This window comes from Microtus oregoni, unplaced genomic scaffold (genome assembly GCF_018167655.1).
Source record: "Microtus oregoni isolate MIOR12 unplaced genomic scaffold, Mior012 000004F_ref0000308, whole genome shotgun sequence".
Classification (NCBI taxonomy): domain Eukaryota; kingdom Metazoa; phylum Chordata; class Mammalia; order Rodentia; family Cricetidae; genus Microtus; species Microtus oregoni.
Window position 1 is genome coordinate 35,339,972 of NW_024543063.1, and position 26,442 is coordinate 35,366,413.

At 46.1% G+C, this 26,442-nt stretch overlaps 1 protein-coding gene across 1 annotated transcript in view; it reads right to left on the reverse strand.

The window, feature by feature from the left end:
* Cdh13 (cadherin 13) overlaps positions 1-26,442 on the reverse strand; it is a 949,947-nt gene that overhangs the window by 558,859 nt on the left and 364,646 nt on the right. The window contains exon 3 of the mRNA XM_041650745.1: positions 19,527-19,735. Within this exon, the coding sequence (XP_041506679.1) occupies positions 19,527-19,735 (209 nt within the window). The remainder of the gene's footprint in view (positions 1-19,526; positions 19,736-26,442) is intronic.

Genomic DNA, 26,442 nt, shown 5'->3' on the forward strand with positions numbered 1-26,442 from the left:
GATTTCATTGTTTTTTTTTTTCAAGAAGCCTTTTGGCTGTGTATGTGTGTCTTTCTGTGACTGTGTGTTAGCGTCTCAGTAATATCTTCATATAGCCTTACTATGTATCGCCTTTTGGATTAATGATGCTGAAAGTCTTGTTAACATTCAGAGGCCCATTCAAGGTGCTCTTCTGTGCCAGGACAGTTAAAAGTCCTTCCCCATTGTTAAACTAGTTGTCTGCCCTTCCGCCAGTTTTAAGGACATTGTTTGTTGCTATGGGCAAAGACCCCCACGCAGATACATCCGTGACCTAGGTTTTTCTCTTCAGCTACCCTCCACGCCATTTCTCTTCTTCAGCGGTGTACTGCTTGATGAAGGCAGAAGGCAGGCTCCCATGCTCACTGCTCTCTCTCACTTCCTTATCTTCCTGAAGGGACTTATGCACGAGATTGTTTTTCAACATTTCCATCAGGGCTCAGGTCAGCTCTAGCGTGACAAGGTGACAAGGGCTTTGAAGAGGGAGCTGAAAGACTCCTTTATGAAAGCAGAGGCTGGTGTTGCCCCTTTGAAAGTCTGGTAGAAGCCTCTGTGAAGCCACCTGGCTTGGGGCTGATCTTGGCTGGCGGAGTCTCAGGTCAGGAGATGCTGTCACCTCTCTTTGTTCTTATGCCATTCAGAGGACTTGTCAGCTTCAACTTTCAAGTCGATTTTCAGGAAGATACTCCCAGGGGGCCCTGGCCCTTTTTACACCTAGTCACGTTTTCCTTCCACTCCCCATTCATTTCCCATTGTCTGTTCTCCAGCCTTCTTCCTAGGGGCTTTTCAAACGAGGCATCTTTCAGAGCTGAGCTGTGCTTTCGCTGGGTATTCTTTTCTGGTATCTACTCTCTCTGTGACTGGCTTTCTCTTCTCTATCTCCTGCCATCTGCTTTTGTAGGTTAAGTTTACTACTCTCCAGCTTCTTCCTCTGCATTAGCCTGGCCCAGCAAGCTTTGTTGTGTCGTGTTTTCATTATATTCTGCTCATAATATGTTCTGCTATTATTTATTTTTATTTCCACCCGTGGCATGTTTCAAAGTGCATTGCTTAGATTCTCATGCGGGGCACTTTTGGCTCTCTTTGTTGCTGACTCCTGGATTACACGCGCAGTGCTCTGATGATATTTTCTGCAGGTTGGTTTTGCTTTTCAACTGTTTAGATTGATTTTTGTGATCAGCACGTCAAATTCCTGTAACCATCCCAGGATGACTCAAAGAGACTGTATATCCTGCACCATCCCAAATCACCAAGGCCCTGCTATGCATCCCTGAAATCTTTGCGATCTCTGCGTGTATCTACATGGCTTTTTATATCAGCTACAGAAAGGCATGGTGAAATGGAAGCTACAGTTTGGGTGGGCTCATGCTTGTCGTCTCAACACTTGGGAGGCTGAGGTACAAGAATCACCCGTGAGTCTGAAGTGGCCCTGAGTGTCAGAGTGGGCTCTGTTTCAGCCTGGGATACAAGACGAGACCTTGTCTCAAAAAGGCAACAAATAAAACAACTGGATTTCCAGATGTGATTCTGGCTTTTTCCATTCCTGCCATCAGTTATACTTCTTATATTGGTTTTTATATGTGTTGTTCGATGCGTCTCAGCACAGGATCGTCCTACTGGCCTGTTGCCTGGTTCCATTTCCGCGGACTCTTTCTCTTCACTCTCTAGGTAGCAACGGTTCTCCCTGAAAGCCCATTTCCTCTCAGAATAGCATGGCCATACCAAATTACTTTTGATTAATATTTCACATGTAAATTTCATTGAGTTATCACCCTCTTTTGTAGCTTACATCCAAAGCTTATTCATACTGAACAATACACAGTTAGTTTAAAATTTAACCCGAGAACCTCTGCTTTCAGATGGAGCATTTAAAAAAAAAACACTGTCATTATTGTAAGTGGGTGTGAGCACAAGTGTGCACACCATGGCATGTTGTGTGGAGGTCAGAGGGCAACTTGAGGAGCTGGTCCTTTCCTTTGCCCTTACATCGGTTCTGGGGATCGAACTCGGGCATTTGGGTTTGTATGTCAAGTGTTTTGCCTGTTGAGCCATCTCACCAGCTCTCATACAAGATGATTTTTTTCAGTTTCCTCCCCCAGGGGCTCCTCCCACACCTCATCATACTTTAGCAAACTATCTTGTAAGTCCACCTGTTTGCATCATACAATACAAGGGTCTCTTCTGACAACTAGGAGATCATACTGTTTGAACAATGTGCACCAACTAGAAAGCTGCACAGGGAACATTAAGTCCTTGGGACACATACTGGAGCCTTGGGAGCATAGTCACAGACATGGTCAGTCCTCTGTGGCCTTGAATGGTGTAACTGTGATCAATTTTGTGTGATTTTCTTTTCACCAGCTGATGCCATTCACACCCACAATTCTAGCATTGTCCTGAAATCTCACAAATTCTCTCTCGCCCAACCTGCACAGCATCACTAGGAGGCGAATACCATTATGAAACCTTTTACATGCACTTTAAATATTTTTAAAATTAAAATTTAATCACATTGCTTCCTCTAAACCCAGCCGTGGTACCCTTCACTCCCCTTTGGCCTCTTTCTCTTTGATTATAATTGGTACACACACACACACACACACACACACACACACACACACTTCAATTCCCATTTCACCAACAGAATAAGTCTTAAAAACCTGAAGAGATTTTTAAGGAGTTGTGGAGATGATGAATTTTGAAAGTGGTATAAAAAAGTGAGAATTGGAGCCCAGCAGCTGAGCTATGAAATGTATCCTATTATTGTATCTCCTGTTGTGGAAAGAATGATCAGACATATTGAGACATTGATATTGAGACTTTGGACCAATCTATACAACCTCTTTGCCTCTCCAGACACTGTTGTGAAGATGTCTATTTTATTCATCATGGCCGTCACGCTGTCCTCTTAGCTTCCCTGTCTTGAGCTGCATTTCTGAAAGTCCCATTCTGGCTCCTCTAAATGTCCTTAAATGTTTTATGGGTCCTCATAGCGTGTTTTCTATTCAAGAAAATATGGATTGTGGTTTCCTGCCATGTGCTGGAAAATTCGAAGAGAGATGAAAATACATGACCCTGAACTGTAAATCTCACATCTTATTTCTATAGGACACGATGCCATTTCTTACCAGGGAAATGTTGACAGTTTAGATTTACAACAATGTATTTGGAAACCTTGAAGTTTTATAACAGAAAATAATCTATCATGAAGCACTCTGAGAGGATAATGAGGCATTTAGTATTTCTTGCTCATTTTGGTAAAGGTTTCTAGAAATATACACTATCTTGCATGGACTTGGCATACGGATCATCCATGAAAGAAGCAGAAAATGCATGATATAGTTAGCTGCTTGAATTATTTCTCCATAAATTACCCATGCTTCTCGTTTATCTACCCATTTCCCTTCCCTTTACCATATCTAAGTTACTCTCAGTTCTACACTGCAGGAACACATGACGGTCAACAAGGAAGAAGTCAAACCTTTCCAAAGGGATTAAATGGTTGACCAAAGAAGCCACAGTCCAATAAATCAAGCGAGGGAAGGAGTTCTAGGTAGGTGAGAGAGAGCACCGTTTCTCAGAGCAACCAACGGTTCTCGGCCTCTGTTTTCCCCAGGGATTTGAACACTTTATCCATACTAATTCAATAAACAATAATATAGTTATTGCAACTTCTAAAAGACAGCAATAACTGATCGTAGGAAGAAGTAGGCTCAGATGTGACTGGGGTAGTGTCTTAGGGTTTCTATTGCTGTGATGAGACACCAAGACCAAAGCAACTTGGGGAGGAAAGGGTTTATTTAGCTTACACTTCCACATCACTGTTTATTACCAAAGGAAGTCAGGACAGGAACTCAAGAAGAGCAGGAACCTAGAGGCAGGAGCTGATGCAGAAGCCCTGGAAGGCTGCTGCTTACTGGCTTGCTCCCCATGGCTTATCCAGCCTGCTTTCTTAAGGCAGCCAGGATGACTAGACTAGGACAGACATTACCCAAAGTGGGCTGGGCCCTTCCCCATCAACCACTAATTAAGAAAATGCCTTATAGCCTGATCTTACGGAGACATTTTCTCAACTGAGATTCAATCCTTTCAGATGAGTCTAGTGTGTGCATCAAGTTGACATAAGACTAGCTGGGACAGATGGTCAAGGAGCCTAGATTAGTTTGATACTGTTCCCCTCCTCTAGGTGAGAGGCAGAGCATCTCCGTGAGCTCCAGACTGCAGGGCTCTCAGACCTAAGCAGGGTCAACTACATAACTTACAAGATCTGCAAGTGCATTGTGTTTCTTATGCCTTATTAATTATGAATTTTTAAAAAAGATAGCAGTTGATGGCTGCTGATGGAGGGAGAATTACTCTCCTTGGGGGACATGGCCTCTGGTAGGTCGCCATGCCCACGTGGATGCCCTCACACCCATGAACATATGGGCAACACTAATTGGACTCAGGCGATTGCTAATTACAAAATACAAGGCCAGGCAACTGGGAGGGTAATGGGGTGGGCGCACTAGGGGAAGCTGGAGAGAGGAAACTGTGGGTAAATATGATCAAAATACATGGGTTATATGTGTGGGTATTTCAATGTAATTAAAATATTTTTAAAAAAGAAGTAAACTCCATAAAAACTGATTCACCTCTTGGCACGTGGCATTTGTTTTGACAAAAATGATACAATATTAAATAATGAGTTGCAGGTGGTGGTGGCATCTGCTGACAGGATTTGCTGAAGGAGACAGAGGCGGGAGGGTCACAAGTTCGAGGCCAGTCTGAGAGACACATTTAAAGAAGAAAGTAAGTCGAGGGCTCAAGCGATGTCTCAGTAGGTAAAGGAGCTTGTTGCCAAGATCAATGTCCTGAGTTTGTTATTTAGGGTACACTTGATAGAAGAAGGGAGCTGACCCTTGCAAGTTTTTCCCCGACCTCCACATATGAACACCATTTATATGTACACACACACACACACACACACACACACACACACACACACTGAGAGAGAGAGAGAGAGAGAGAGAGAGAGAGAGAGAGAGAGAGAGAGAGAGATTGTTCACAGGATCCAAATATGTCAATAAATAGTGGCCTATACATGTAATGCAATTTTAAATAAAATACCAGTCCATGTCATAGTGTTGAACCATAAAACATGCGAGTCAAGAAAAGCAATGAGTTGTATGACTCTATTCACCCAAAATACACAAAACAGGGATAAAAAACAAAAACAAAAAAAACAAGAAAATACAGGTTCATGGTTGATAACTTTCGGAGAAGGGAGATTGGAGAGCAAAGACAGTGTTCCTTTCGGAAGAGATGCCCAACTGTTAGAACTAGATGGAGCTGTTGGTTGTACAGTACTTGTGCCTGCACCGTGCCACTGAGATGGTTCCTTGAAATAGCTAACTTTACGTTATGAGAACATCAACAAAATCAACATTAAAACCAACTGGTCCGATACTTCAAAAGATTCAAGCAGGTTGGTACGAAGAAAAAGTTCAGAAATTCAGCGGTTGGGCTGCCTACAACTTCCATGAGAGAACAAGCTGAGGAAAATGCCGTGGGGAGAGCCTCTCTGTATCTTATTACGGTGATAGTATTCAAAGAAGTGAGATGTGGCTGAAATGTGCTCACTAAGGCGGGTGGATGGAGGACAACAGGAAGAAACAATGGCTCCACGAGTATTTGTTTTAGTGTGGTGTGATCTGAGCATGAAAGCAAAGGGGAGGACGTGCAGGAAGGACCACTAGAACTTACTTAATGGAAGACAGAGGTGGTCAAGGTTCTAAGGAACAAGTCAAGACGACAGGATAAGTTTAGGCTTCCTTAGGAAGAGGAGAGGGGGAACAGTGGTCAGTGAGGAGAGAAGGGGTTAAGCAAGCTCAAGAACTTTGAACTTGGCAAAACCTGGTCATAGAAAACTCCAGGAAGGTTGAACAGGACTAACTCTTTAGGTCAAGGGGGAAGTCTCACTGTGGTGCTTCAGGTGACTAACCACAAATTAAGGATGAATGACAAGAGAAACAAGAAGTGCCAGCACCACTAGAGAGGAACTTGATGTGGGGTCCTGGTTGTGAATGTCTCGTTAACCTGGCTTTTCTCACATCATGTATCCTGATGGTCAGAAGTTCTTCTCCAATTGGAGGGTTTGTATCTGTTCCTATATAGGGATTCCTCATTAAGTCTATCCGGAGGCATGCTCGAGGTCTTTGTAAATCCCAAGGCTATTATTCACGGAGCCCTGAGCTGGGAAAGCTAACGACACATGATCTTCAATCCTCATCTCTATCATGAGGAGGACAACCAGCAACATGGCCCATGGACTGCGTGCAGAAGCCATGCTCCAGGCTGGCAGAGGTGACTGTGGAAAGCATCTGCGTGCAGCTGCTCACCTAACTTGACTCTCCTCTGCTATTATGAGATGCAGCTCGTATCCATCCTTCAGATGAGAAGGCGAGGGATTCCAGCTCCATGACCTTGGGCAGGTCATTCCTATTTGCCATCTCCACTCGTCTGTAAAGACACCAGCGCCTGTTTTGTAGAGCTGTGGTGAAGGTTAGCTTGCTTCGTGTAAGACCACAGAGTGTGAGCTAAAGGAGCTTGGCTAAGATCCTTGTGATTACCATCAATATCCACTCCAGCGGCAGTTAGATTACTCAGTGGCACATTGTGTCGAGTGCTGTATTTCTATCAGTGAACGAGCCAGAGTCCCCGCTCTCTGAAATAGTTTTATTATCTATTGTACTGTCTAAAAAGTCAATACCCAAACTGGGACACATACATCGAACTTAGGAAAATCAATCAATCTTTCTTTCTTTCTTTCTTTCTTTCTTTTCTTTCTTTCTTTTTTCTTTCTCCTTCCTTCCTTTCCCCCTTCCCCCCTTCTCCCTCCCTTCCTCCTTTCCTTTCCTTTCCTTTCCTTTCCTTTCCTTTCCTTTCCTTTCTTTTCCTTTCCTTTCCTTCTCTTTCCCCCCTTCCTTTCTTTTTTTCAAGTGGTCTAAGTTGGCCTTGACTTCTTGATATATGACCTTGAACTTTTGATCCTTCTGCCTTTACCTTCCAAATTCTGGGACTACAGCCTGGTGTCAACATTCTGTTATATTGTGCTGGAATTTTAACCCAGGGCTTCATCCACAACAGGCAAGTACTACACCGTGTGAGCCTCAGTTCTTTTTAAATTCTGTATCTGAAGCTTCTTTGTTTCCGCCACCTCTAGAGAGATATTATCCACAGGAAGAGCAGCTCAGTTAATGAGGTGAATGAGCTGATGGCCATGCTCTTTAGGGCCAGATTGAATAAGGGACTTGGAGTAAAATGGCAGCCATGCCTCGATTATCCATGTTAACCATGGTTTAGAAGAATGGACAATGCAGGGAGATTGCTTCTTAGAGCTTTGCAAAAAACAAGACAGAGAAACCGAAGCCACCCTACACACGCATTTGGAAGGGGAGCAATGGTCAGGGAGCAGAGGGTGACCCTCCAAAAGAACCAGTTTAGATTTTAAGTCACAGCCTGAGTCTCTCAGAGAACTCCCTTTGTTTATAGCTTCCTATCTTCAAAGAGAAGAGGCTGAAGAAGGATGCTGTCAGCAGATGCCCAATTTTCCTGACAGGATGAAGGCTTTGGTTGACAGTGCACACTTTTTGTCAAAGGATTTTTCACCAAAAGATAGATAGTTGATGGTTGTGGCTGATTTCCACAAAAAGCTGGGAGTCAGGAGGAACTGTGTGCATGGGGAAAGCACAGCACCCCGTCCTAAGATCACAGCCTTGGATTTTATGATTGATGAAGGAGACAAAGAGCAATGGGGGTGGGTGGGTACCATCTCTTCCCTCTGAAGTGTAAGAGGTCGGGGCAAGGGCCAGGGCCACTGTAGAGTATGTGTGGGGTGCCATAGCCACCCAGGGACCAAAGAGGAAGCTTTCCCAAAGCAGTGTCCACCCGTGTGAGTCTTTTTGGCACTGGGTAGTCCTGGCAGTCCTGTACCCTCCCCCATGAAGGCCCTGCTCCAGCCACTGGCTGTGTCTTCCCGTGGGAAGGGATGAGAAATTGCCAAGAGTTTTAAGGTCACATCCTGGTGTGGCTATGATTTTGCTGTCTACATTTAAGTTCAGATCTGCTACTGAATAAAATTTTGAAAATGAATGTGTGACTTTCTTTCTTCCTTTTTTTTTTTCGAGATTGGTATTTCTCTGCCTGCTAGAAGAAAAAAAAAAAAGGACAGTTTGCAAAATTTGTTTTCTGCTTTAAAAAGCAGCAGCTGTTGTACCCTTCGACGATCATGCACACAAAATTTGCCTTTCCATTTGCTACTTCTGCTCTTATTTTGAAAACACAATTCCAAAAGTAATAGTGTTAATCCCTGTTGAGGGCCCCAAGGAGATGTGGGGATTCTTGCTTTCTTGCTCTTCATGAGTGTGTGTGTGTGTGTGTGTGTGTGTGTGTGTGTGTGTGTATGTGTGTGTGTGTGTGTGTGTGTGTATTTGCATATGGAGGACAGAGGTCACTATCAGCTGTCCTCATCTACCATTCTTCCCCCCTCTCCCATTTTTCAGACAGAACTCTTAGTTCAGCTGGACTAGTTACCAGTGAGGCCAGAGATCACCTGTCTCCACCTCCCCAGTGCTGATATTTTGATATTACAGGAGTATGTGGCTACTGTCAGGTTTTTATATTGGTTTTGGGAGACCGAATCTGGGTCTGCATGCTTCCACGGCACACATTTTACCAGCTGAGCCATCTCCCCAGATTCTAGCATTCTTTTAATGTAGCACCCAGAAAGACTCCAGGCAAGAGGGGGAAGAGGGACCAGTGCACAAGAGGAGGCAGAAAGACGACAACCACAATATGATGAGACCCCGGGACAGGATACAAGGTCTTCCTGCTTGTCTGTGTGGTATCTTGAGTCTAGAATTGGCTCTGTCTGGACAAGCAACTGAGTAGAGAGAGGATCACACAGCACCCCACAGGGTGGCCAGGGAAGAGTTCTAATAATGGCATCTGTAACAAATCATGCCAGGATACAGGCCTACAGCTCAGCTGGAGGAACTGGTGAGCTGGAGCCTGCAATTTTATCATTGCATGTGCTACATTGAGAAAGATTTAACCAATGTGCAATCTTTCTGTTTCCTTAGTTCTGGAGGTTCCAGGCAAATGCTGACAGTCTGTGGTCTGTTCAGAGACTGTGACCTCACATCAAGTTTTTGTCCCCCAACTTCAAGGTGTTTGTCCCCAAGCTACCATTAACATGAAGAAAAGAACCTCACAAATAGAACCTTTAGAAATGGGACACTATCATAGGGGACAGTATTATACCACAGCACAGCACAGGGGCAGCATCACAGCACAGCACAGCACAGGGACAGCATCACACCACAGCACAGCACAGGGACAGCATCACACCACAGCACAGCACAGCACAGCACAGGGACAGCATCACACCACAGCACAGCACAGCACAGGGACAGCATCACACCACAGCACAGCACAGGGACAGCATCACACCACAGCACAGCACAGCACAGCATAGGGACAGCATCACACCACAGCACAGCACAGGGACAGCATCACACCACAGCACAGCACAGCACAGGGACAGCATCACACCACAGCACAGCACAGCACAGCACAGGGACAGCATCACACCACAGCACAGCACAGCACAGGGACAGTATCACACCACAGCACAGCACAGGGACAGCATCACACCACAGCACAGCACAGGGGACAGCATCACACCACAGCACAGCACAGCACAGGGACAGTATCACACCACAGCACAGCACAGGGGACAGCATCACACCACAGCACAGCACGGGGACAGCATCACACCACAGCACAGCACAGGGACAGCATCACACCACAGCACAGCACAGCACAGCACAGCACGGGGACAGCATCACACCACAGCACAGCACAGCACAGCACAGGGGACAACATCACAACACAGCACAGCACAGGGGACAACATCACAACACACCTATCTGAGGCTTTCTCAGGAGCAACTTTGGGAGTGTTTTTTTTCTTCTTCTACCCACCTTGAACTTTCTCCCTGCCATTTCTGTGCATTTACTGCAACCGTAGCTCTCGGTGGGCAGGAACCCCCTTGAACATCCTAGGAGTCGGGAGGAAGAAGTCCTCTGAAGGGGTCGTTGTCTCCATGCTCAGATGTTCTCAGTGATTGATTTATGGTCGCTTTGGAAGGGGATAGAGTGGGAGTGTGTGGGAGAGCCTGGAAAATGTGACTTTTTATCTGTTTATCCTATTCTACCAGGCAGGGAGGGAAGCTTCGCCTCTCACAACCCCATTTTCCCTTAACTTCAAAGCCCATGTGGCTGCTGGGCAATCTAACAAAGGTCAGAACGACGACTTTGGAAATCACCACTGGTTTGAATATAGGGGGAGCCAATGACTGGTCATGAATCAAGACCTCAGGTCTACAGGTCTCAGATCCCTGACATAAACAGGAAGAGCAGCCGCTGCCCCAGGCCATTGCTGGTGAGGATTGAATCAGACAGTGCACAGGAAAATAAAATGGGAAAATTAGAGTTTATAAGATTAGATGTAAATGACAGATGGGAGGCATTTTCCCCAGACTTAGCTCCGAAGATGAATAAGGTTTCTGACTCAGAAGCATTTCTATAAGAAGCCTATGCTATTACAAGGATGCTCTTTTGCCCTAAGGTTCTATTCACGGGGAAAGATTTTTCAAAAGTGTCCTAACAGCACAAGACTTGTTCATAAGCCTAAAACATTCTTTAGGGGCTCTGCTCAACTCTGGATTTATATTTATTCCTCAAGGCCTTTTCATTTCTCTGCGTCCCTCTCTAGTATTCACTGGATGGCAGAAGGGCCGTGCAGACGCTGAAGATGTCAGCATTACAGAAACAGCAGTGATTATGTTCTACCACCAGAACAGAGAGATGCTAAATCCTCTGAGAGCTACTACCATATGTGGTGCTGTGGAAGCTCCTTCAGCCAATAGCCTTTAAGATACCGGTCCACTTCGGGCGTGGTCTCATGTACTATAAGCACAGATGAAAAGCATGCACAGCCTCCGTTTTTTTTTCTGGTGGATTTGGTTCCACTTCCCAGTGCACGCAGAGGACTGTGGTTTGCTACCCTTACTGTGAGTTTATCCCCAAATAAAGAAACCTTTGTTATACTCCATTCTGGGCTATCGTGGAACTCTTTGGTATCACTGCAGTGTGTGAAATAGGACTTCTAGGATCTTCTAGGATCACAGTGTGGCTGGGAGATTGGAGAAATTACTTCTGAGTTCACCCTCCGTGAGGGCGGCCATTCGGTGGCTGGCCCCTTCATCCCCCTTTCAAAATATATAGCTGTCCTTATAGACTCCAAGAACAAGTATGTCTCCTGTATACCTGCTTGCCGCCAATGACTAGTGAACACTTTAAAAATAGATGCTCAAATCGGTGATATGTACCTGTGGTTTGAAGGAGAATACTCCCATTATGTTCATGTGTCTGAACACTCCGACTCCTGGTGGTGGTGCTGTTTGGGAAGGTAATGGAACCTGAGGGCAGTGGAGCATGTCACTGAGGAGTAACTGTACAGTGGGCTCCACAGCCTCTTCTCTGCCTATCTGTTTACTATGCAGATGAAACGCGACCATTTGGCTTCCTGACTGCCCGACTGGCCTCATGTTCCAGCTGCTGTGCCTCCCACCCATGATGGACACTATCCCCTACGGAAGTAGAAGCCAGAGAAGTCCCTTTCTCCCCGGCACCACTTCTGCTCATGTTATTTTATCACATCGGTGGAAGGGTAACTGGGACTTTAAACAGAGACCCTAGACCAACATTCAAAGACTTGGCATGAAAAGAAGAACTTTTTTTTTTTAAAAAAAAAAGCATCATTCATGCTCTTGGTGTTGACTGACTGCTAAAATGACAACATATTAGAAACACGATATGGCACAGAGAGAATTCAATAAAATCTTGTATTGAAAACTGACTTCACTCGGCTCTGTTTAGTGGGATGCTAAGGAAACTTGAACGAACAAATGTGACTTTGAGGTTCTGGACTGAACTGTGTACCAATGGAGATCTGTAGTTTTCCCAAGCTTAGAAGAGGCCGAAAACAGTTATCTCTCCTTTCAGTTATTTTTCCCCAAGCATTCCAATTAAAATTAATCTTCAGAATATAGTCTTTGCAGATTCTGATCCACAAAGCAATCTGTTATCTACTTAAATTAATGAATCGAAAGATGTCTTTTTATCTGTATTTGAATGCTCTCCTGGAGCTAACTGCCGTAAACACAACAATTTAGGCGTGTGTCAAAACGGAGCAGCCCAATACACTGTTCAAGGCCCAATGCTTGGCTCCGTGGGATCATTTTTGAGCTGTATATTTTCTCCAATTTGGGTGACAGTTAAATGGATACTAATTTCCCTTAATAGTAACTTCAGAGGCTGCTGCCATGGAGGGCGGTAATTCGCAGGTGTTTGAAGTCGGCTCCCTTGTTAAATCGGCGCCCATTAAGTTTCTGCATCTTTAACTCATCATTTCCTTGTGGTCACAACAAATGCATAGCCCGGTCCTCCACAGGGATGTTTATAAACATGTTTCACACAAGGGAAACGGATGTCACTGACTAGCTCTACAGAATCCACGTCATCACTCAGAGTTGGTAGGATGAGGTCCCGAGAAAAGCTAATTCGTTTCTTAGCTAGCTACTTTTCTGTTAACAAAATCTATGTGGTAGTTTGAAGGAGAAATGCCTCCTATAGTCTGGGGCCTTGGAACCCTTGATTCCGGGTTGGTGACTTTGTTTCAGGAGGTTTAGGTGGGGCAGCCCGGCTGGAAGAAGTACACACTGGGGGTGAGCTATGTGTATAAGAGCCTGCTGCTGGCCTGCTTTCTCTGCTTCCAGCTTGTATGAGCATGTGGGCTCTCAGCATCCTGCTCCTGGGACTAGGCCTGTTGCTTGCTGCCGTGAGTCCCCTCCACAACAGACTCTTACATCCTCTGCCCCCTGTAAGCCACTATAAACTCTTCCTTACTTCAATCACCTTGGTCAGGGTTTCTATCTAAACATCAGGAAAACCACACTGAATATTTTTTAGAAATCAACTCAAATCACCTACAGAGAGGTGTCTTGGGCAAAAGCTGGTGTAAGGGGCCAAACCAGATGGTTTGCATATGCGTATGAATGGTGCAGGATTGAAGAAGGTTAGGAGTTTACCTATGAAACAACTGGGCAGAAGTATGTTTGCCTAGAATGTGTGATAAGGAGAGCTAGGGGGAGATTAAATCAATGACAGTACTTACTGGGTATGTGAGAGCCCAGAGTCAACTGTCAGGACCCTAGGTGGACATGAAGCCTTCTTAGAGTCCATGGATCTTATCATGGCTTCCATACCTGGGGCTAATAAGCCCACTGTATAGATGAGAAAATTGATATCAAAAGATTTAGACTCAGGACTATAGGGCTGGAAATGTTGGTAGCAAACAGGTAGTCTGAGACACATTTGGGTTCTAAGTTCCCCCCGAATAATGTCCGTAGTAACCTGACTATGCACCCCCAAAATGTAGCAGTGACAGGGACCCTTAGCCTCTGCTTTGGGGTCTGTTACTCGGGAGTTCTTCATAGGACTTATGAGAACACCAAGACTCTGAGAAGTCCTGTCATAAACACCAGCATCCTGCACACTCCTGGGATGTTGGTAATGTATTTTATATTTTTATTTAAAAAAAACTGTTTTTGTTTGTTTGTTTTATTTTTTGCTAGTGGTTCCTTTCCTGGATTGCTCACTTTTTTCTTTAGCTGCTTTGGAGCAGTTTGTGTTCCCATCCTTGGATTTGGATCATTAGCCAAAACTGCATCTTTTAAATCACAGGTTTGCCCTGACGATGAGCAATGAAGATCAAAACGCCTTGCATGTAACCCTTGCAGCTTACGCAATCACCTTTTACATTTATTGTTACAGGAGTCTTAAAATGGCAAAATAGGGCAACACTTATGAATATTATTTAAATTCGAGGGCCTTGATTTAAAGTCCAGTCTTCCTTTTGGCGAGGGCTGGTTTTATGTGTATTGACTTCCAGTAAAGAAGTATACATCACTCCTAATTAACTTTTAAACACTGCCAAGTCTTTGGTGTTTATTAAGTAGACCCACAGAAATAAAGTTTCTCTGCTCTTGAAATCCAGCCGCTGGCTTACATAAACAAGGCACCTAGTGATAGGAACTGCTGCACTTAGAGTCTTCTAGAATATCGATTGCTGGTGGGGTGTCGGAAGGGAGAGCATTTGGTCATGTTGGGCAAGCACAAGGATTCGAGTTCTCAATTTGCCTCCCTCATTCACTGAGCATATGTTATGGATCTGGCTTTGACAACCCAATCACGAGGAATAATTGCCATCATCATGGCATTTAAAGATTTCAGTCATTGTTCAGAGTATTGTTTCAGGTACCTCATTCTGTTACCATGGCACCCACAGGAGGCTGAAGCTCTGACGAACCCATTTCACAGCCAAGGAAACTAGAGCAGAGGGCACATTCAGTGCTGGGATTCCTGCCAAATTTGACCAACATCGTTTTTTTTTTTTTTTAGTGCTCTACCTGGTGACAACCCCTGAGCTCAGGTGCTCAGAACTGAGATGGACCCAAGCACAAAAAAAGAGGGAGCTGACATTTATTGGAAAAGATTGAGTGAGGCTACCTATAAGAGAAGCATGGAGGGAAAGAAGTAACCAGGCAGAGGGGCCTTCAGGCAGGCACCACCAAAGAAGAGCCATCTAAGGTGGGCCTGAATTGTGAAGCCTCTTCCTTCCCCAAATGCAGAATGCTGAGATGTTGGGTTCCCACTTCAGTGGGGAGTCCAGGGTTCTGGCTAATCTTGAAGGGACAAACCTGCATCTGGTAGCTATGCCGGCAATGCTCCTAGCTGAGTGACAAGATCAATCTCAAACTCCTGGATAGAGATTGCTCCTCAGCCCTGATCAGAACAGCAGAGAGAGAGCTTAGCCTTAGCTCCACGATCAACTTGTGTACTAGCTCAGGGGCCACCACATTGCCTCTCAGACTCCGCACCCATGGGGTATAGATAATGCTGGGCTCTACCGTTGGCGTGCTAGGGGATGTAAGGAGTGAATAAGGCAGGGGAGGGCCGAGCTGCTGGCACGTTACATAAGCGTCAGCACTGGTCATTACTGTAGCCGCAGCTAAATGCCAACAGTTACTGCTGCATAGATTGTCTCATTTGAGCCTCATGAAGACCCTGGGAGGTCCATTACCATTTCTTCTTTATGGATGATAAACTCAAAATAAATGGAGGCTCGGGAGGTGCAGCAATTTACCCAAGGTCAAAGAGCTAAGGAGAGATATAGCCCGTAGGCAATTAGTCTCTTCCCTCTCCAAAGGGATTATCCTGTAAGGGACAGCTCAGGTCAGGATAGGACAGCACCCAGAAGAGGTCAGAAGCCTGGGCTAAGCAGGCAGAATGGCTGTGCACAGATCTCACCAGTGACATTGAGTGACCTTGGACGAGTCATTCAGTCATCACAGACCCTCCTCAATAAGATGGGGACGTAGCAAGTGCCTCACGCTTGACACGGTGCGTGAGCCAACAATAGAGCACATGAGAGAGGGGCCCAGTACACAAAGAGCCCAGGCGTCTTGACCTCTCCAGTCTCCAAAGGTACCAGTATCCCTCACTCTGACATCCCTGTCTAATACTAAAGCATCCCTACGTACCTCCATTTCCCCTTCCAGTGGGACGCTGGGGAATATGTACACAGTTATGGTGTCAATATGAAATATCCCTCCCAGGTCATGTGTTGACTACTTGGTCACCAGCTGGTGATACTGTTTTAGAATGTTCTGGAATCATTAGGAAGTGGGGCCCAAGTGGGAGAAGTAGGTTCCAAGGGGGCATGCCTTTGAAGGTTCTGCTATGTCCCTAGTCCTATCCTTTCTGCATCCCATATTCCATGTGCTGCCACAACCATGATGCTCTCAACCCCTTCATAAGACCAGAATCCGCAGAGCAAAAACCTGCAGTGAAACCTCTGAAACAGTGACCCCAAACTAACCTCCCCTCCTTTACATGGTTCTTACGGTATTTCAGTTACAGCAACGAGAAAGCAAGCTAATAGTCCTACTTAAGTCCCCTATAGGCCCACTCTGCCTGATCACATACACAAGGGCCTTCGAAAACACCAATTGAGGGCTGGCGAGATGGCATTGTCGGTAAAGTACCTGCCATGTAAGCATGAGGACCTCAGACAGATCTCCAGGGCCCATGGGAGAAGGCATCAAGGCCTCTCTGTAACCTCGGAGGCAGGAAGGTCCTGGGAGTTCACTGACTGCCGGTCTAGCTGAACATCTAAGCTTCACAATAATGGGGAAAACACCTTGTCTCAAAAAATAAGATGGGGAATGATGATGAGGCTCAGGTATACTAGTGTGTGCATTCCCATGCATGTGCTGGGATACCTGCACGCACGCGTGCACACACACAAGAGTGATGCTCTGGTTCTCTCCAGAAGGAACCCTTTGCTGTCTGTTTTATCTGTTTTTGTTTTCCCTTTTCCCCTTTTGGGGTTCTTTGTTATGGATACATCTGGATACTTCTAAACTTTATAAAATTACCATGACTCCAAGAGCCTGTTCTAATGGAATCTGGCCCACTGAATGACGTAGTACGCTCCCTGCCCCCACCCAATGGCATTATAGGAAGCCAACAATCTCAGCTAAGCTCTGTCTGTCTATGGTGCCTATAGACAGAGGCAAATGGGAGGCAACCAGGCCTTGGAGAAGCTGTGCTGTTGGAAGGCCTACCTGGCGCCTCAAGAGACCCAAATATCAGAGCAAAGTCTCTCGGCCATAAACCCCAGTCCTCCTGTCCTTCAAGGGAGACCTTGTCCTGAGAAGGATCCAGAATGGCCCCTGCTGTCTCCTGAGCAAGCACGGGGGCACTCTTTACTTACTATAACTAAGAACCATTAATCACGGCAAACTATGTCTATTAGAACCATTCAGCCCCCTATGCAACCAGCCCCTGTCTTGATCTTCATACCACTTACAGGCTCCTGAGAAGGATTTTTTTTGATGTTGTTGCACAGTCTGGTAGTTCTGTTGTTTGAGTCATTTGCCAAGTTGCTCCATCACAAGTCAGTGAGATGCTGTGAAGACAGCACCAGCTAAGCAAGAAACAGGCTTGCCTTTGTATGGGGATGCGTTTGCACACTGGTGAGTCTAGTCGCCAATGTCCTGCTGTCTCTAAAGAGATCAGTGACACTGCTGTTTTCCTAAACAATGGGCATGCTGTCAGATGCCTTCTAAATATTTATGTTTATAGCTTAGTGCTGCTGTCAGCCTTGGTCAGAGAAGCGTCTTTCTGTAGTGGGCAGCAGTCCCTGCAGACTCCTGACTGGACATCTGTAGCCGCCTCAACCCCAAGGCTCAGGGAACATTGTGGGAGCGGGGGAGGGGGGGCAGAAAGAACGAAAGAGCCAGAGGATGGGGAGGAGCCTTCTAGATCTGACACAGCCTCTGCACTACAGAGCTCATGGTAGCTGTGACCGCCTGCACAAGACTGGGCCTGTCAACATTCCATCATGGATGGGAGAGGGACTCTGATCCTCCATCGCTAGCTGAGGAACTACTGGTGGTTGATGGCTGTTGAGGGGAAAGGGAGTCCCTTTACTTCAGTGACTTAGCTACTGGTAAGTGGCCCTTGAGCAAGTAAATAACCCCAAGTCCATGCTCAGGCAGGCAACCCAGACTAAACTCAGAAGGTCATGAAGAAAGAGACGTGAAAGAAAAGAGGGGACTTGTTGGCAAGCAAAAGAGCACAGAAGGACTGAGAGGGAATAAAAGAGGAATGGGGTGACTGCGATCTAAATATCCTGTGTGCAATATGAAATTATTAAATAAGAGATAAAATAAAGCATCATCAGTCTCAGTGACTGGAGCTTGGTGTGTGTGTGTGTATGTGTGTGTGTGTGTGTGTGAGAGAGAGAGAGAGAGAGAGAGAGAGAGAGAGAGAGAGAGAAACTGTGTGTGTATGTATGTGTGTGTATGTGAGAGAGAAAGAGAGGCTGTGTGTCTGTGTGTGTATGTGGGGGGGGGGGGAGAGAGAGAGACCATATGAGTGTGTGTGTGTTTGTGTATTTTAATCTCCTCTTGACTTTCAGACTCACAAACCAAAAGGGGAATCATGGAGGTTGTTCTGCCCAGACATAGTAAATAGAGCTCATCCCTAGAAATATGTATACATGATCAATTGACACTTATTTCTACAAGTGCTGCATTGGGAAAGATACTCTGGTCCAGCCTGGGGCATCCTGCCACATCTGACATGAGCATGGTGACAGAGCGCCACAGTACAGGGGCCACTTGTGAGCCATCCCAGCCTGTGTCACCCACTTCTAGCCTGCAGATAGATAAGTTACACTGGTCTCCTCAGAGCAAGGAGACAACATTGGCATGGAGCCAGCACTCATTGCCCACTGTACTTTCTCAGCCTCCCAGCTGTGGCCCCATTCTCTCTCCACCACTGAACTCAACTGCAGATGGAGACTCAGTGAGGGTCACAGGCTTCTCAGAGAGCAGGCGGGAGAAAAGGCTCCCCATGCCTAGCTGGGGTTCCCACCACTGTTGATGTTATTGTTTTGTGGCAGTTTGCCAGAGTCTTTCAAAAGTTCTGATGAAGACACCAGAGTCAATGAGCCCCTCGAGAAGGAAGACTCGGTTGCAGATTATAGCCAAAGAACCTTGCCTGACACAATAATTCTGCTTACTTGTGCCACTCACCAGATCTGTACACATATGTGGGGTATTGGGGACTTGCATATGAGGATCTGGAAGGGAATGGATGCTAGTAAACAGCCAAAAAGTCATCCTGGGGGCAAAAGTCACCTTGCCATACAGCTCTATGAGCCACTCTGTTCTTGGCATGCCAAATACCCATCCCTCTCTCTCTGGTAATACCACCTTCATTAATTTTTGAGTAAATATTGTCTTTCACTCCTGGGCCATGTGATTGGCAGCTGGAAATGCCATCAGGAAAAGACATGCTACCAACCAGAGTGTCACAAATGATTATGGGGCCTACTCCAGGAATGGTCATGTGATATAACTAGAGCCAATGAGATTTAATTCCAGGCGTCGGATGGTGTCACCAGGAAAAGACAAAATTGGTTGACTTCAGCCTGCAGAATGAAGTGGACTTGTTAGGGAGCCTCTGCATTGAGGCACCCACTGGGTGCAGCCAACGAGCACCATGGAAGCAGAAGAGAGATACATGATGCCCTTGTCTAGGTACCAGTGCATAGCTCTGCCTGGTGGAGAAGGAAGTCTACAAATGCATTCATTAGCTACATGAACCAATGTATTCCCATTGCCTTCTCCGTCACCTTCCAGTTTTGGGTTGGCTTTTTGTCACCCATAGCAATGATAGCAACAGCAGAAAGGTTCTTGGCCAACATGATAAGCATTCATTTTCCACAAGATACTGAATCTTACAAGTCACACCAAGCATTCAGGTTACCTGCAAGGAGCCCTGGATGTCTTTCCCCCCGTCGATCATGAGTTCTGCCATGTCTTCGGCATGAGGAGTCCTCGCATGGACAAACAGGGTCCTGCCCACTGCAGTGATGTTTCTGAGAGCAACTAAGGCGCCGTCACTGTTCACCTTGAAGTGCGGGCTCGACACCTCATAGTGCAGCTTCTCATTGCCCTTGCAGTCACTGAAGGTCACTACGGAAAGAAAAGAAACAGTGGAACGGGGGTGAATAGGCTGGACAGCTTAACGCTTGAGATGCTGGCTAACATTTTAGCATGGATGAATGAATATACCGCTTCTCCACCAAGCTAGCCTCTATCCTGATCCAAGACACTTGTCTCAGAGTGACTTGGACTATGCCGATGGAGTTCACACAACCAAGACACAACCGTTGGCTTGGGATGAAGCTCAGCTGGAGGAGAGGAGCATGTGCAATGCTCTATCTGGTCTCCAGCAATGCACAGACTGGGTACGGAGATATGTACCTATAATCCCAGCATTTGGAAGGCAGGAGGATCAGAAAAAAAAATAACAAGTTTGAGACTACCTTGGGCTACATGAGATCATCTCAAAGCGGAAAACATGAAAAAACCCATCCTTTATCAACTTTTAGTTTCTAGGCAAGTGCTTAGCATTGTTGAAACTGAGGAATAGGTCAGGTCCTGCCCTCAAGTATTGTGGATAAGGTGAGGGTCAGGTACGGCAGAGTTTGTTTGAAGGAAGTGACCTGACTTTGCAATGTGTGAGTCTTTGGGCAGACCCACAGCAGACAGAAGCTTCAAAGGTAGTGTTGAAGAGACAATGTATCAGCTGGGCCTTGAAACTGAGTAGACCAACAGGCCCTGCAGAAGGTAGGGGTCATGGCAGCATTTAGGTATATTCGAAGATAGGATGGGTGGTGTTCATGGAGATGGGGGAGGTAACAAAATACATTTGAGGAAGAAGGACAACCAGGGAGCGCTGATGAGAGATGAACTGGAAATGGGTGTGAGGTGTTGGCAAGTGGAAGGGCGTTCTGGAAAAGCCTTTTGGAAACAAACAGAAAAGCCTGTAAATTGGGGTGCTTCTTGGAAGCTGTCCATCACCCTACAGTGTGGACTGTGCAAGCTGCAGGTATGCGCTCTGCTTCTAGGGGAGAACAGGGTTAGGGATCACACAAAAGTCTGCTGAAATCCCAGAGATACCCACGATAGACGTGAGCTATAGAACGTGGTTTGGAGGTGGGCAAGAGCAAAAGCCAAGAAAATCAGTTAGCCTTTGCGTGCTAAAGACGTGTGATAATGATAGAGGTGGTGGTCCTTGGGACATGGGGAGCAGGCAGACAAGGTCATGGTTTAGTTTCTTGGACAAAGGGACATTAAGCCAATGGATGAGCCACCTGGGTCCTGCACAATGTCACCAGTGGTGGCTGAAGACAGTGATCGTGTTTCCTTTTAGGATGCCTCTGTTTGTCTCCCCCTCTGCTATTGAGTTTGAGGTTCCTTATAGTAAGCAAAGAATTGTACTGCACTTGTGGCTCCTTGTTCACAGAGGGGCATTTCCTTGAAGATTTAGTTTTTATTTGTATGCCCACAGGTAGGTCTGCCATGTAAGTGTACGTACCAGTGGAGACCAGTAGAGGGAGTTAGATCTCCTAGACCTGGAGTTAGAGTTAGATGTGTGCTGCCCAGTAGAGGTGCCAGAAACTAAACCAGAGTCCCCCAAGAGAACAAGTGTTTTATTTTCTAAGGTCCCAATGCATCCCTGAAACCCTAACTAGAATATATAGTATGTTTATTCCTCAGCACACATGCTTGTGACAAAGTTTAATGTATAAAGTATCCACACTAAGAGATTAATAACAATAATAAGTAATAAAAAGAGCAATTATAACACTATTCTGTAATAAAAGATATGTGGATAGAGTCCAAATCACTATATTGACCCTAATCATGATATAGTCCAGTATTTGACTCTGCTAGGTTTATTTATTCTACTAACAATAAACATTGGGCTTCTCTCTCTCTCTCTCTCTCTCTCTCTCTTTCTCTCTCTCCTCTTTCTCTCTTTCCTCATTCTCCATCTCTTCCCTCTCTCCCCTCTCTTCTTATCTTTCTCTCTGTTTCTCTGTCTCACTATGTGTGCTTTTCTTTTTTTGACTCTGTCAGTCTCCCCCCCATAGAATTTTGCTCTTAACACTTTCAGATCGCATCTGATTGTTGGTAATTAAAGCCATGAAAGCAAACCTACCAATAAGAAGCATGGTACACCTGTTATCAGAGCTCTACCTGACAGCCTTGTCTGTGTGATGGAGCACAAAGCACACAGCTCAATGCATATCCATGTTGCATTGACACAGCATTTGACTGTCCCCTCCCTTACTGAGGAAGATGGCTCCCCTCCTCCCTAGAGGTCACATTACCAACAATGATGAAACCTGAGTCCATCCAAACACTACATTTGCTGAGGTGGAACCACCCAACAAAGTTCCCTTTTGTGCTTGGATTCCTTCACTCAACATGACTCTTCTGAGGGTCATCTATGGGGTAGTTTATCCAAACCACTACATATCAATCACTAAAAACTGTACTGATGTCATGGTAATAAAGGAACTAAAGACTATCCTGGATCATAGTCCAGGATGCAGCTGTTCTAATTCTGCTGTCAACAAGCCCTGGGACTATTCTCAGCTAGGTCTCTTAAAATGTGACTACTGCGAACTTTGTCCTCTATGGCTCTTGGTGACAATGTCAACTTTGGTCGTAGTGTCCTGGTAAAGCCATGACAGAATGGATATGCTGATGTAATCTTGCTCTTCCAGGAAGACGGCACTATGACAACCGTCACATTCACTGGCAGGAATGGCAGCTGCTATGGATAGAGCTTTCCTCCACACAAGGTCCAGACCTAAGCATTTACACACGTTGTCTCAGCTTCACAAAGAAGAGGACATCATCACTCTGCTCCCCTCTACCTGGAAGAGTCTAGGTAAGGTCTAGGTAAGGCTTAGAGACAGGGCAGAGACCAGCAAACACAGTTTGGAAAGAAGAAACAGAGGTAAGGCTTCTGGTTCCTGATAGTGTCATCAATACTACATAAGGACAACTCCCCAGTGGGGTAAAACCCTTCAAGGATCTGATCAGAATGGACTGTCAGAGCTGCAAGGCTTCCTACTCAGTCCTGCTCCTTAGTCCCACCCATCCCTGAAGAGCACTGCACCCACTACCTCTTAGTCACACCATGTGATGGCTAACTGACCTTCGTTGTCAACTTTACAACTGGAGCCAACTAAAACCCAAATTGCTGGGCAGGCCTATGGAGGATGTTCATGATTGGCTCTTTTAGGGTGGGTCTTCCCACCTCAATCTGGGCCACACCTCCTGGTGCAGCTCACTTAGAAAGACATGGAAGAAGGAAGCTCTTGCTTTTGGCCTGCTTGCCCACACTCTTGCTGGCAAGTTCATCCACCCTGCTGCCTGGCATTCCTTCACAGGTGTTAGAACCTCCTTCTTGTGGGTTCCAATGTAGCCGAAGACCAGCAGCATTCCAGAAATCTGCTAGCGCCCCAGCATCAGATTGGAACTGCTGAGACAACCAGCCTTATAGACTGAACAGCTACAGGATTCTTGGCCTTTCCGTTGGGAGACAGGCATTGTTGAAAGAGGCAAGCCACAGACTGTGAGCCAGTCTAATAAATATCCTTTTAATGTATACAATCATTCTGTCGATTCTGTTGCTGTAGAGAACCTTTACTAACCACCCAGTGTTCAGGTTCCAGGACTGTCTCTACAGATGCCCAGGTAGACTTTGTTATCTGCAGTTCTCAGAATTTTGCCCCTCCTCTCTCACCGTCTTGGTCATCAAGATTTCTCAGGCTTGCTTGGCTTCCATTCTTGGAGGAGAACTGTGCAGAGCTGCTCATGGCCATCAACACAGAACTCACATCCACTGGGAGCAACGCTCCCAAATAACTAGGCTTGCAGAGGCTTGCAGCCGCATGGCCAGCATGAGAACTCTGACCACAACCCAAGGACAGGATGGAAGCTGACAGCCTCAGCTGCAGAGGGATAGGGAAGGGAAAGGCAGACAGAAGACCATGCAAGTCCTGGCTTCAAACTGAATTTCCCCCATTCTTGCTCCTTCCCTTTCTGTTTCTCTCCCCCCGCCTGCATCTTCCACAAATACCCAACAAGAGCCTCTATTATGTGAGATGCTGAGTTCACAGTGCTCACAAGAACCAGCGGTTCTTGAAATTCAATGAGGGCCACAGATGTGAATCCAGCATTCCTGTGAATAACAGAGGAGCTATTTCAGGGAGACAGAACCGCAGCGCGTGCAGGAGTCCTGCTGCACCAAGTGAGCTGGACACAAGCAGGGGAGACAGACACAGAGGCGAAGGCAGGAGGAAGCAGGAAGCAAGGAGAGAGATGAGGGGGCCCTGGGGACTGGGGCCTGAGAATCACTGAAAACCTTGGTCCTAAGGGAATCCTTGAGTTTTCCACACTGGTAGTGCCTCCACCTGGCTCTGCTGAGACCATGGCTTCTCATTGTAAAATGATACACAGACATCAAGCCTTTCATGTCTAGACTGTCTGTCAGTTCCTCCTGAACTCCACCACTATGTCTGGTGCCTTCCAGCTTCTGCACCTTTCCCGTTTGACTTCCCATGCTTTGCTTTTTTTCCTGGGTCTGGACAGCCAGAAGGTGCCGGTCCTCACCCAGGAAACTCTTAACAATCCACCACGATTTGGCCTGTCCTGCTTTCATTTCTGACGCAGGGCAGAAATACCCCAGACCAAAGTGATGCTGGGAAGAGAATGTTCAAGTGGCTCACAATTCCAGGCTACAGTCCACAGTTGTGGGGAAGTCAAGGCAGGAACTTAAAGCATCCTATCTGCAGTCCAGAGCAGAGAGAGAATAAACACAAGGATCCCTGCTTGTTCCTGTGAGCCTTTCCCTCTCATGCTATGGTGGACCTCCTACTAAGGGGTGGTACCACCCATAACAGGCTTCCTAATAAACAGTCGAAACGATTCCCTACAGGTCCAAAGGCCCACTTGACCTAGACAAGTACTCATTAAGATTCCCCTCTCAGGTGACTCCAGGTCATGTCAAGTGGACAGCTCAGACAACCAGGGCACAGGGCAAACAGCTAACCTCCTCATGCTCCATTCTCACAGTTTTCAAATACGTGGCCTTCACATCAAACTGCCTCTCAATCACATCAATCTATTTCTACTTCATCTGGTTATTTTCACAACCCAGAACAGAAATTGAGTCTTGTTTTATTATTCATTTCTATGTGCTTAGCCATAAACAAATCTCTTTTCTTCCATAGGAGGAGCTAATAATAGCTTCCTTAAAGCACATGATTAGCCAAGAGCAGAAAGATGCTTCCTTGGTAGGGATGAAGGCCCCTGTGTCCTGTTGTGGCCAGGGCAGGCTGGAGACAAGGCTACAAACTGAGATCAAGGTTTGCAGTGACCTCCTGACCTGAGGTAGAGAAAGGTCTAGAGGCTCGAGCTCTAGTGTGACTCCGTGCTCTGCTTACACCCGTGGACACAGCACACAGTCTCCCATGTTCAGACCAACTCCAGGTATCTGCAAAGTCAGAGGTTCTAGCTCATTCCTCCCCCTTCCCTAACACAGATTTACACACGGTCCCCAAACAGAGCTAAAGCCAATGTGAGCAGCTTGGATCAGAAAGAACCATCACGACACCCACCATTCACTAGCGCTGGCTGCGTGGCTCCTGACTGCCCAGCTCTGTGCCAAGGCCTGCATGCTCCATATCTCCTCTTTGCCACATGGCCACACTATAGCAATGTTTTCTGGCTTTTACTTTTTCATTACCTGCTTCCCTAAAGAGACATTTTAGATATTTTCCTAAATTTTATCACTCTCATAAAAATTTAACATCACAGATACATTGATGTTGGTCTACATATTTCATGTCTATCTCGGCTTATTCTTTTCTAAGTAACTCTTTATTCCTTCCCACACAAAAATAAATTTTGTCTCCTTGGGGGCAAGACAGCCCCACTGAGGATAACGGAGAATAATGGAGAAGCATCATTTTCCATTTTTCCAGAACAGGAAACTGACTTGGGGACTTGCTTCATCAGACTCAGATGGATAGAAAGGCATAGGGTGAAATCCCAACCCCACGCTGACCTGTCCGTTTTGAATGCCCAGGTTGTAGGTACATTCACTTCCTAGTAGTAGAGGAACTTGATAAGAAGGGCAGCCTCACATCTCAATCCCCTTGTGTATCCTCAAAATTCCTTGGGAGTCATCAGAGGTACCAGTGAGGGCACCAGAGGCAACAGAAGGGCACATCAAAGGGATTAACATTCTACATGTTTTAGCTGAATATTTATTTAAAACAGAATTTGAATTAAAAGAAAGCCTTCTCATGAATCAAATATATACCAAGTCAGCAACAGAGATTGAGATAATAAACTGTCTGGATGCCAGCTTTCCACATTTCTTTGCCATCCCTGGCATATAGCGGAGGCTGGGGACCTGGCATGCTGTGAATTGTTACTCCTGTGCCACCAGAATGGCAGTTTTCATGCTGGTTTCTAAGCCCTTTTCCGACTCAGACTCCTCGTGGAACCCTGCTACCTTGGAACACCCTGCATCTTTACCCTTCCCTTGTGGGAAATGGGCTCATTGAGACCCTGTGACATACATCAAAATAAGACACACACACACACACACACACACACACACACACACACACCTCTGTGCACAGAGCTCTTGGGACTGAACTTGTCTCTCTGACAAGGATGATCACCTGACTTCATCATCCCCCTTCCTCCTGCCCAGCTTCCTCCTCCTAGAGGGTCCCCCTACTCCTGTGCCCATCCATTTCCTTTAGTCAAGGTTTCCATGCTCAGCCTGGGAACAGTGAGCTGTT